The sequence below is a fragment of the Aspergillus multicolor genome (assembly GCF_047715735.1).
Source record: "Aspergillus multicolor strain CBS 133.54 unplaced genomic scaffold BDW74scaffold_9, whole genome shotgun sequence".
NCBI classification, from domain to species: domain Eukaryota; kingdom Fungi; phylum Ascomycota; class Eurotiomycetes; order Eurotiales; family Aspergillaceae; genus Aspergillus; species Aspergillus multicolor.
In genome coordinates, this window is record NW_027395960.1 from 875,024 (window position 1) to 887,227 (window position 12,204).

At 49.3% G+C, this 12,204-nt stretch overlaps 4 protein-coding genes across 4 annotated transcripts; 3 read left to right on the forward strand and 1 right to left on the reverse strand.

Annotated features, from left to right (window-relative positions):
- The first annotated feature begins 1,153 nt into the window (after positions 1–1,153).
- Positions 1,154–3,692, forward strand: BDW74DRAFT_141277 (HET domain-containing protein). The gene is made up of 3 exons (XM_073722526.1): positions 1,154–1,392; positions 1,487–1,787; positions 1,923–3,692. The coding sequence occupies exons 1-3, from the start codon at positions 1,273–1,275 to the stop codon at positions 3,596–3,598; spliced, it is 2,097 nt and encodes a 698-aa protein (XP_073585074.1). The 5' UTR covers positions 1,154–1,272; the 3' UTR covers positions 3,599–3,692.
- Positions 3,693–3,748: 56 nt separating this feature from the next.
- BDW74DRAFT_167427 (uncharacterized protein) lies at positions 3,749–6,124 on the reverse strand (the record flags this gene model as incomplete). Its single annotated transcript, XM_073726691.1, has 7 exons — positions 3,749–3,947; positions 4,008–4,171; positions 4,233–4,362; positions 4,415–4,485; positions 4,546–5,433; positions 5,510–6,014; positions 6,072–6,124. 7 exons carry the CDS (start codon positions 6,122–6,124, stop codon positions 3,749–3,751), a joined length of 2,010 nt encoding a protein of 669 aa, XP_073585075.1.
- Positions 6,125–6,826: 702 nt separating this feature from the next.
- BDW74DRAFT_190268 (uncharacterized protein) lies at positions 6,827–8,185 on the forward strand (the record flags this gene model as incomplete). Its single annotated transcript, XM_073732147.1, has 1 exon — positions 6,827–8,185. The coding sequence occupies one exon, from the start codon at positions 6,827–6,829 to the stop codon at positions 8,183–8,185; it is 1,359 nt and encodes a 452-aa protein (XP_073585076.1).
- An 818-nt stretch (positions 8,186–9,003) lies between these two features.
- Positions 9,004–10,918, forward strand: BDW74DRAFT_151755 (uncharacterized protein). Its single transcript, XM_073724247.1, has one exon. The coding sequence runs from the start codon at positions 9,347–9,349 to the stop codon at positions 10,202–10,204; it is 858 nt and encodes a 285-aa protein (XP_073585077.1). The 5' UTR covers positions 9,004–9,346; the 3' UTR covers positions 10,205–10,918.
- The last annotated feature ends 1,286 nt before the right edge of the window (positions 10,919–12,204 follow it).

The following is a 12,204-nucleotide window of genomic DNA, read 5'->3' on the forward strand; positions in this document are numbered from 1 at the left end:
TTTTGACGCCGGAGATGTCTCCAGTGCTGGCACCTCCCAAGTCTCCTTCGTCGGACCAGATAAGAACAGATTACAACTCCAGGGCTTCTGCCTGGATCGACTCGCCATGATCAATGAGTTTACGTATCACTTGACAGAATTCGGCATGGATCCCTACGATATAATCAACATACTCCTCAACATGCCCCTGGTATATTCACCTACCGGCGAAAGCCGAGTAGAAGCCCTATGGCGAACACATATCACTAATCGCAATGCTCATGACCACACGCGGGCCGACATACGGCAAAAGGCATCTTTTTGGACCATAATGATGCTTCTCATGACGAAAGCGCTCGAGCTCTTCCGGGAGGGCAGAGAAAGCATTAAAAATCTGCTAGATGCGTATGAATCTGTTCGAAAAGAAGATCCTTCAGATTCGCTGCCATCCCTTGAAGATGTTGCCTTTGTGATCGAGCACAACACTTTCCCGTCAATAGATAGACAATGCCCGCCAGATGCCTTTTTATGTGTTTCTAAAAGGTACTGTAACATTCGTCGTTTATGCCTGACCGAGAATCGGCATTTGGGATTGGCACCCGTTGCAACCGAGTTGGGTGACGAGATCTGGATAGCCAAGGGGGCCAGGACTCCGTTTATACTGAGAAAGCTGCCTGATTCCGAGGAAAGGATCTTCATTGGCGAGACATATGTTCATGGTTTCATGCATGGTGAGGCGATGAAAAGTCAAGAGGCGGAACCGTCGACTATTGAAATTGTATGATCTGATTCATGCTAAATGGTGCAATCTAATCTTTCATCTAAAGTAAATTTGCTCCGCTCTGGATGTACCTAACTACCTTGGTAGGTAGTAGCAACTTCGGCAGGTATATGTATACCTACGCTTGCCCGGAGAAGATAGGTATGGATGGACATTTGCTATCTGATATCAATAATCATGCTGCACGTGCAGTCTAGTTTCTCATTGTTAAAGGGAAGACAGAGGGTATTTTTCCTACAAATACTGCCAGCCATCTTACAGAGCAATGACTAAGCGAGGGGTCGAGGGCAGGCTGCAGCCATTGCTGCCTTACCTTTGGTCCGGCGGGCCTAAATGTAGCGCTTATTAGTTACATGTGTCCTGTTTGGTTTTACAAAGATGTGTGAAAGGTTAGGTAGATATGCGCTCAGGCTCGCCAGGCATATCTTCCAATAAATCTACATACCTAGCAGGGAAGCTGCAGTTTCTCTCCTATTGGCGTTGAGCTGTTCTCACTACCTATCTGAGGGCACATGTCACTGACCATTCCTGTGCACCGAAACTCCTCGTATACACAAATCTCATATATGGATGCAATCGAGAGACCCGGTGAGGGGCAGACAAAGCTATGCGCCATATGCAGCCAGATACGGGTATGTAATCAGCTCGAGCTATTAGCTGGCGGGCGACTTCTCTTATTTGTTCCCGTGCTGACGAGGCCGGAATGTTGATACCTGACGGTCGCAGATCTCGCAGTCCGTCGAGGAGCCAATTTCTGGCCACATATCCAACTTCCACCATACCACCCTGGACGGATTCATCCAGGCTGTCAAGCAAGACTGCTATATTTGCGTGGCAATATGGAACAAGCTTGGCAAGTCGAGTTGGGGACGCGATAGCTGGCTAAGACAGTCATGGATACCCCTGCGGTTTTCTGTCCACACGGACTTCACCGGGCGTTCTTTGCATAGACTTAATATCACGTATACGCCACCTTGCAAGGACCCGAATAGCATTGTTGAGATCTTGTTAACCCCCTTTGAAGCAGGTGAGTTTCTCGAGTGTTGTCTTGAATTAGAGCTAAGGTCACCTGCCATTGTACTTTTACCCTTTCTATCTTTCTCATCTTTCGGGCCTTTTCGTCAACGATGCGTATGCTGATCAGCGAGATCTGCCTTAACAGGTACCGAACGCTTACCTCATAACCTCCTTCTTGGAGACTCTACCGGATGCCAGACCTCAATAGAGGCAGCCAGAAGTTGGTCGGAAGAATGTATCAACTACCACTCGCGATGTCGCGAGTACTCACCCAGGGCCGGCACGTGGCATCCAACCAGACTCATTGACGTAGGGATCAAGGGTCAGGAGCAACCGTATTTGAGGCTTCATGACACCACTACAGATGGTACGCTGTCACACCCCGTATCATATATAGCCCTCAGCTACCGCTGGAGTCCCAACCCTCAAATCCTTCTTCTCACGTCGACAATCGAAGAGTTCCGGAAGGGAAAGCCACTTCGTGACCTACCACAGACATTTCACGATCTCGCTGCCGTTGCCCAAGCATTCTCTATCCGGTATATCTGGATAGACGCGCTCTGCATCATTCAAGACTCGACCGAAGACTGGAACGTCGAGTCTCTGACAATGCGGCACGTTTACGCAAATGCGGCGTGCACAGTCTCGGCTTCAGCATCATTGAACGAGGATGACGGCTTATTTCGAACAAGAAGTCCGCGATCTATCCTGCCAGGAATAGCTGTTCTCCCGACTGCATTCTCCCGCGCGCAGTCGTTCTACATGTTCGAGCACGACTATTGGGACACGAACATCTTCACTGGCCCTCTGCATAAACGGGGATGGGTCTTTCAGGAACGGCATCTTTCTCCGCGCGTACTATATTTTGGCGCATTCCAGATCCTGTGGGGTTGCTTTGAGAGCGCAAACTGTGAGGGCTTCCCAGTTGGTATTCCATATCATCCGACGGACAAGAACTTCTACGAGCCCCTAGCTCTGCCGGATGCAAAACGGACGCGGGACCTGCAGGAACCTAGCCCAGAGGCTCAGGAAATTATGCCGATCCGCGTATACGCACAGTGGTGCGCCATGGTGGAGCTTTACACCCAGTGCGCCTTGACGCGGCAGAGCGACAAATTGCCCGCCTTTGCTGGAATTGCGAAGCTGTTTCAGGAAGCCACACGAGACGAATATATAGCGGGTATTTGGCGCAGCAGGCTCTTGGAAAGCCTTGACTGGCGAGTTGATGAGCCTATCCGAAAGGCTTCTGCTGAGTATCGAGCTCCCTCGTGGTCCTGGGCTTCCATCGATGGTCCGGTGAAGCACGCGCTAATAGGTGTTATCTCAAAACAGCTTGTTAAACTGGTGGCGGTGGAGATTCAGACACAAACCTCGGACCCTACTGGGCCTGTTACAAGTGGATATTTGACGGTTCGCGCATTACTTTCTACAGTAGTTGTTGAAGGATATGAGGAGGGTGACACCTACCGGGTCTCGATAATGGATTCTAGAAGAGATTCGGCAAAACACTACACCAGTTTCATCAGGCTGCTGTTTGCTTTGGACTATCAGGGTATGGAGATATATAAGGGACAAACTTTACACTTGGTTCCGCTCAACTCGTCACTATGGAAGTCTGACCTGAAACCCCCCAATGAGGTACAAGTTGTTTTCCTGATACTAGTATCGCACGTTGAAGGCCAGCAATCCCAGTATTTCAGAATAGGGCACCTCATTCTCACAGAGCCGGGGCAAATCGAGTTGTTTGGTTTACGGGCTGGCAATGATGGGTTGATGGTGGTCAACGCTGAGGAAACACTTACAGAAATAACGATTTTGTAATTATTTCAACCAGCGGAAATAGTGCAGGGCAAGGGGTGAAGTCAGGTTTCTTTTCGATCTGCGATTGTCTATAAACTAGATTGCTAAGTGATCTCGGCGATTCCCATCATTGCTACCTACCTAGGTACATTGTGATCAGAGACAATAATTTCAAGTATCCTCGACCATAAAGACCTTACCCGGTAGCCATTCATCCTGGCACGACTTGAAGCGAGTCGTACATTGACTCAGTACCTCCATATCCACTTCCGTGAGCTCCCAGTCAAGCGCCTCGAGGTTCTGCATGATTCGAGCATCATTTGTGCTATTAGGTACCACACTTGTTCCGCGCTGGATGCCCCATCGTATTCTCAATAAGGGTTAGCCCTAGTATGGGGTGGACGAGATGCGTAGCAAGGTCAAGACTTACAGGACCTGCTGCGGCGATACTCCTATTCTCTGGGAGATTGCCAGGACAGCAGGGTCGCGGACCAGGGGTGAATCGACAGACCCGAGACAGGCATATGCTGTGGAATGAATCCTGCGGGTACTGCAGTACTTCAGAAGAGTTGGCGATGGCCAGTATGGGTGAAGCTGCCGTATGCCAGTTAGACTAGGAGCACTATTTATCATCCGTACTGTGGGTAAAGATGACCTCAACCTGATTGACAGCAGGGATCGTGGTGCAGGATGGCTCATTCAACAGTGTCTGGAGATGGGATATGCCGAAATTTGACACGCCAATGTTCCTAACCTTCGTCGTGGATAGGCTTTGCATGTCCCGCCTGTATAACATAGTCAATATCGATTTCTCCCATCATCGTCGAGCCTTCTTACCATGTGTCAACGAAGGTCCATCCTTCTAGTAATTGGTTCGGGTTACTTGGGTCAATAGAAATCGGCCAATGCTTTCACGGTCAACTAGACGGCCATTGAGAATTGTCTATATTTACCTAGGTAGAACGTACCATAAGGTAGAGATCAACATAGTCCGTTCCCAGCGCGTTTAAAGACATATCAAACGCCAAACCAACCCGCGAATGCCACTTGCTGTCCAACTTCGTCGTAATCCAGATCGCACTCCGGGGGATACCGGAGTCTTGGATAGCGCGACCAATTTCATGCTCGTTGCCGGATGACTGTGCCGTGTCAATGTGGCGGTAGCCGGTCTCCAGTGCACGCAGAACAGCCTCGTAAATTTGGCCGGGCCAACGCGCACGCCGTGTCCCTAGTCCTACTGCCGGTATCGACGATCCTGTACTAAGTATGAAGCTGCTTTGCCCGCGGTGCGTGCGGCAGGACGTTGAAAAGCCGGCTGCGGGCCCAATAGATCTGGGCTGCCCTGAGACAGACACGTTAGGACGGCGGTTAGGGGCCGATTTCGGCGTAGCAGGGTGTTGAGGCTGACGGCTCGCAAGGGAAGCCTTTATCGCGTCCATGGTGTAAACGGTGCCCTCAACGTTGGTCAAGGAAGTGCGAAAGTCCGCTGCGCAGCCCGTAACCCAGTCACCGAAGCCTTGTACCATAGAACTTATCATTGCCTTATCAACGGAATGATTCTGCTCATGTATCACTTGGTTGCCTTCAGGATTGAAGAGTGTTATTGCGTCTCCGTCAAGAGTTAGGGTTCCGTTTGTCCCCGTGACCGTAATTGACTGACCCGCTCTATGAGCTACGCGGGATAGGCGAATATGGCCTATACAGTTCATCGGCCTCCAATCCATTAGTATGTGGCATACGTCGTCACCACCATAGGTCTGCAAGGGTCGGACTGCTTCGGCTTTGTGTGCCATGACAGACGTGGGTGTGCCGAACAGCCAGACAAGGAGGTCGATCATGTGGCATCCAAGGTCCTCCTAAATTCACAGTACCTTTAGTTAAATGGATCTTAATATTTGTACAAAAGTAAAATAAAAGGTGAACTGAGCTTACAGTAACGCCGACACCGGAAGTTGCCCGCCAGGTCTCCTCCAAATTTGTGATATTAAGCGCAAGATTCGCGGAAATGGCTGCAACTTTGCCCACGAGAGGGAGGAGACTCCTAAAATGCAGAGAACGATCCTCGAAACGCTTCTGAAACATAACCCCAATACGGATGGGCAGTGAAAGCATCCGCTGATAATCCTCGACTGTTTCCGCGATGGGCTTCTCCTTAAGCACGTGGATGCCGCTTTTTGCTGCAGTCAAAATTAATTCCATGTGAGAGACATGAGGGGTTGAAATAATTGCAAAGTCCAAGTCATGGTTGGATAGAAGATGGTTTAGTGACTGATAACTTGGGATTGTGCTGTGCTTTGAGGAAAAGGCCTCTAACGCGGTACGGCTGGTGTCGCAGACAGCGGCAATTGAGATAGAGGGGTTGTCAACAAGGCTGAGAAAGTGAGTTCGATAACCACGATATCCGAGGCCTATCAAAGCGACCCGGTACGACCTCGATCTTGAGCGCAAAATGGATATGAATCGCGGTGCTAGGGGAAGGCGTCGATGGACCAACGGCCGGGGCCGGACCAAGTGCCCGATCTCGCAGGTGTGGCGTCGGCCTAGCATAGCTAATCAAGGCAGAACTTGACTCGGGGAATTGGTCTTTGAGCCTCGTACCAACGTAGGATAAGACAGACACAGCCTGAATTATACGTCGGAGCGGCCTTGGGGGTTTGATCGACATCCAAGTAGCGGGGTTAGAGCCTCATAATCAAAACTGGTACAACAGCTGACGACGTGGATAAAGCGAATACGTATAGCCCGTCATTTCCAGGACACTCCCGACGGCTTTGGTGCGCAGGCCAATTGCACCATATCCTGTAATGCGAATTCTCAGCCTCGGTTGCACATCTATGTCGGACTTGTGCGGTCAGCCACATTTGGCAGCAGCCTTGCATCAACTATACAGGGTACTATTGGCTCCACGAAGCATTGCTCTTGCCCTCCGTCATACTCAGCTATCATTCGACGACTTATGACTGAGAAGATGGATTTCAAAAGGATGGCAGCCGATGTCGGTATCTGCAGCCCCCAGAGGATGGCACTTTCGCCGCCGTCAGATTTCATTCATCCTGCCTTCCAAATCGTAGATGCAGAGATTACCAACTGTCACGGTTGCACAAGAAAATATTCTGAAATCTCCAGCATTCCCCTCCTTCCATCCTACTCTACATACTCCGTTAATCCCCATCTATTCCGTACAGTCGTGTCCTCCACCACAAACGGGGCCACAAAAAGTGTAAAGTCTGCGAATGTGCGGAAGAGAATATGTTTTATCCTTGGAAGGCACTTTCCTCCTGGGCTCCGTTTCAAATTGATGCGCTCGGTCTGCTCACACTCCTCGGTGCGAATGAAGTCGACGTCTCGGTCGGGCGCCTGGCGCCCAGCTACTGGCTTGAGTACATGCCCCTACTCGCAGGCTTCGTATTTGCCGGAGATCGGATCAGAACAAAACAACCTGCCTTTACCTTGTATAATGTCTCTAGCGGCATTGTAACGGGTAACCTGGCCGCGTGGTTTACACGCTGGATGCAGGCACAGGAGTTTGAAGTCTCCCGGAGCGTGGTCTACTGGGAGGTACACAAGATCCCACACGAGCAGCCCTTCTTTGTGCCTGCTCTCATTTCTTTTGTCTTTACGGGTTTTCTCCTTGTAATGGCAATGCTCTCTGCCGATTGGTACGGCTTCACGAATGCGATCGCGATCGTTATCCTGATCCTCGTACGGTCATATATGCTCCAATCAAGTCGAAATGCGATAAATCGAACTGTGAGCGCGGCGATGCCTCTCCCAAGCACATTCAACGGAGCGCTCAAGCTGTGGGAAAGGAGAAATAAAGACTCGAAGCCTGAGGCTGTACGACCGACCGAAGGGTCGCGCCAGTGGAGGCCAGAAACGGCCAAGATCTTGATCGCTCTGCCTGATTCCCGCCTTGTCACGATGTTTATTCCAGAACACCTGCTGCGAGGTGTCTTTATCACTGAAACAGGTGTCAGGTCGCCGGGGCTCTATCGCCTTGCGCAATGGGCTGGATGGCTAAGCTTTACAATCCACGTCGTTACACTCGGCATGGCCCATCTCGCGACCCAGCTGTATGTGATTGGGCTCACAGTTATTCCAACAGTCTTGATTTGCTATGGGTTTGGGTGCGATGACTCTCGGATCTACAAGGGTTGGCAGGGGATGTGGCAAGATACCAAGGAGCCCTATATCTACCGGGTGGGACGCCAGCTAACAGCAACAATCCTCGAATGGCCAGAGGATGTCGAGTTTGGAAGAGGCCATGATGGCAAGCTGTATAGGAAGATGAATCTCGCGTCCCCGCAGGAGCGAAGATCGACGGCCCGTCAAGACCTATACGCCTGGTTGGACTTGACGGAAGAGGAACAGAAGAGCCTTTGGGATTGGCACCTGCTTCCGCATACGCGAGGACACGACGATTCGTGGTGGGATGACTTCAAGGAGAAGCAGCGTCTTATCCATGAGAATCCACCAAATATAGCTGCGCTCAGGCATCGCGTCCAAGCCGATTTGAATTCTAAGAGGACGAGGAAGAAGTTGTTCCGTCGTAGATGCAAACACCTTGATGATATCGAGAAGGGCAAGTTATCGACTCCACCCGCGTGAAAGCAAGGCCCCCTCATGACAAACAGAACTTGTTTATTTTAGCCGGTGTTTGGCGTCAGGACTATTTATTCAAACTACTTCAAGGCTACCACATTGATATGGTCTCATGGCAAGATGAAGCGTAGATGTCTTTCAGGAGCCGGGAGGAGGAAAAGTGTCCCGATGATGGTATTAGCGAACTAATATGATTTACTTCCAAGGTCAGTGCAAAGTCTACGCTGCACAGATTATTTTCAGGCTTCATGGAAAGCCAGCCCGCCTCATGTTGCATACATAAAATGACCTCCGCGGCCTCTGAAGACCAGTCGGTACCTAGGTATAATACCACTCAGGTATTTCCTTCAAATTGACAGGGATTATGTGTTATATTTAGCTAGTTGGTAGATACCCGGTCAGTCAGAAACGCCTTCCGCTAATACGCTCAGAACACCATATTGATAAAGTATTTCTGGCATCATTTTCTTTATTGCCACAAAATAGTGCAGTTTTGAGTACCTTATGTTAGGTATATTAGGTTGAAATAGTGTGTACTTCAGCCCTAGAATATATTTAAAATTAAAGATTTATTCCCTGCGAGATGTGGACGGGTTTTCTAACGACCGAAAGACTTAGCAACGTTTCAATTTATGTTCAGATAGATAGATACCTGGCTTAGGTAGCATACATGAGGCTGCGTCTCTCGGAGGTCAGCCTTGCTAAGCCACCTCAACGCAGACCCGTTCATAACACCAAGATATAGGCAGATCTATATATTAGGCTTGGGTCCGTCGCATTCCGGTCTCCTTGTCTCTTTTCACCACTCTCTGTCCAGCCATGGCAACCACCACTACCGAATTTGTGCACGCGCCCCTACCCGGGAAGAAACACCACATCCGACTTTTGAGATTCGAAAGCAAACCATCGGAAGAGCCACTTCGCCCCTCTCTTATAAAGTGTAAACTCTCGAATTCTCCAACATACAACGCTCTGTCGTATGAATGGGGCAGAGCCGCTCCCGGTAAAACAATCCTGATCAACGATTGCACCCTGTTGATCCGTCCAAATCTGCATGATTTCCTCAACGCCCTTGCCGCGAGCAAGTACAGCAATACCTTATTTTTCGCAGACGCAATCTGCATCAACCAGGAGGACATTCCTGAGCGAAACGCACAGGTCCAGCAAATGAGTGCGCTCTACCGAGCCGCGCAAGCCGTGCCGGTCTGGCTTGGTCCTGGTTCCGCCGAGAGCGATTTGATATTTAACATGTGCTTTCTTGCCGAGTCCGGCAGGGTTATTCTGAAGTCAGCACGCTTTGCAGAAACTAAACATGGCGGCCATATTCTTATGGAGGGGGCGCCTACGCCTGTGACAGCTCGCCAATGCTTTGGAGGCCTTAAGGACACCACTACAACAACGCCTGGCATTCGGCGTCGAAGATCGAGCAGCGACGATCCATGGGAGATTATAGAATCGATTGACTTCAGCATAGTGGAAGGCTGGGCATTATACAGGATGTGGCAACGCACGTACTGGACAAGGCTCTGGATCATCCAGGAGCTGCTTCTTGCCAAAGAAGTGATTCTATTCTGTGGTTCAAAATCCATAAAATGGTCAACCTTTGAACGTCTCCCAACACGTTCGTCTGGCGAAGAGGTTTTGAAAGTAGATGTTTATTTGGGTGGAGATTTACCGGATGGGAGGCACTTCAAGAGGATTTTGAAAGTGTTAGCAGAGAGGAAGCAAGCAAGTAAGGACAACCCTCACGATCTTCTCGCCCTACTGTGTATGTTTAGGGACTCTCAATGCTCGAACGTCCGAGACCGCGCTTATGGGTTGCTTGGATGTTCTGCCACCTGTGGTAATGATCGCCGAGGAATCAAGCTTGTTGCAGACTACTCAATCACTCCAGCAGTGCTCTTCATGCGCCTCCTAAGTAATATGCCACGACGCTTAAACATTTTCTACCGCTTACGCTATATTCGAGATCCTATAATTACAGGATTGGGAGCCGGGTACTATCATATCCTCGGTCCCTCGTGAGATGGGAGACAAAACCTTCGAGGTTCGATGTACACATCTCGGGCATGTTCGCCATCAGAACGACATTGTGGACCCACAACAGGACTGTCAGCAGTGCACGAAACTCGAGACTGATCTGTTTCACGACAAGCTGAATGAGATCTATTGTCAGAACCTCCGTGGGCGAACCATTTACTTGATTACACCTGGCGTCCAACAATGGGATATGTTCAGGCGCGGCATAGGCCCCATGTGGGGGCCTTCGTTAGGTTTTGGAATAAATGACGGGGAATGCTTCATTGCTGAAGCTGGCGCTTCCAGTGGAGATGATGTTTTTATCCTTGAAGGGACTCAAGCGGTTGTCATTCAACAGCAACAACCTCGACATACCCACAAACTGGCCCGTTCGAACTCGACAACTCATTTCAGGCGAGGCGCACTAGTAAGGATGGGCGGCAAGCAGCAATCTCGAAACGAAAACATTTCCAACGCACTGTCGCTCTTTCCAGACTCCTACCCTTGTTTAGACACGATCAATTTTGCGAGAGTCAATGTCAAGTTCAAGAAGCGTCGTGAGAAGCTTGATTATGTTCGTGCGGTTCTTACTATGCAAAAAATTCTTCTCCTTCTGAAGTTTAGTCAGTGGCCTGGCGACTTCGGGAGTAGACGTAGCTCTCACTGACGATACCATGTGGTGCGCGTTTGCTGCCTGCCCCTGGTACGCTTGGAATCCATGTAGTAATTAGAACACTCTTAGTATACTATGGTAATAAAGAGCTACCATACCGTGTTGTATTTCGAAAGTCAGCCTGCCTAGAGTGCTGTTTAAGTGTGAGTTGGAGAGTGGGTGCTTGGTAGCGCCCTTGTGTAGAATGTTTCAATATTATGTATTTTCCCAGACATTTCTCTGGGCTTGATCGTTCATTGCTATTAGACATTGCCTAGCTTTTGATAAGGCTAAGGTACCTCGCCTTCTTCGGCGCGGATAATGGTGACAACTACCATACCTGATGGTGTCAATGTATCAAGCGTACAAATTCGAGTCTTTCGCCATTAGCCCTAGCGGTTGTGTCATGGCTATGACTTATGACTATTGAAAACGCGGATGGGACGATACTCCCATGTAGTTGCTATGCCCTTTACTCGACACCACTGGTATGAGCTAGTTATTTAGTATGCTACATCTGTCGGCATATCACGAGCCCTGGCCTTCGAATTGGCTATGTGAGCGGTTTTCAAGGTCCACGGTGCGGGGTGTTGCCTAGGAAGGTTCCTACCTAAGAGGTATCATACTTGGAGAGGCAGGTGAAACTGACAATAAATCAAGTCGATACAAATGATAGTCTTAATGCGATAATGTACCCAATATGATTTAAGCTGATAAACTACCACGTATGATGGATGGAATCATTGCCCAATGATCTAGAACTTGGAGGTCTCTAATTACTTAATATGCGCACATGAACTAGTTTCATAATCAGGGCTGGCAGGATGTATCCATAATCAACGTTCAGATCAATAGGTACTTACAGACAGATTCTATGGCGGCATATTACGCACATCGGTTGATAAAATAGAATTTTTGGTCCATCGCCGCACATGCACTTCAATAAGATCTCGATTAGCAGCAAGAAGTTAGAACTTGGGCTAGAATAGTCAAAGCAAGAATTTAGGAAGACTAACGCATACCCACATCTCCATTATGGGAATATAGACTGTGCTCGCCGGTACCGCACTTATAGAACCTGAATAGATTTGTAGCTGTCTTGAAGTTCTCGCTCCAGTGCCGGGCTAACACATTAACTAAATTGGGAGATTCATAGCAAGAGCAAGATGAGAATTGGAGAGCAGGTGCGACGGGGCTATACACATTGATAACGATACTCAGCCTGGCTATGTCGTACAACCTTCGAGGCTGACAGGTGACGTGGCTGGGCTTGAGTGGATTATAGACGGACAAGGCTGCCTGCAGGCAGACATGAACCCCGCCATGGCAGCTGGATGCACATGTATATTACTCG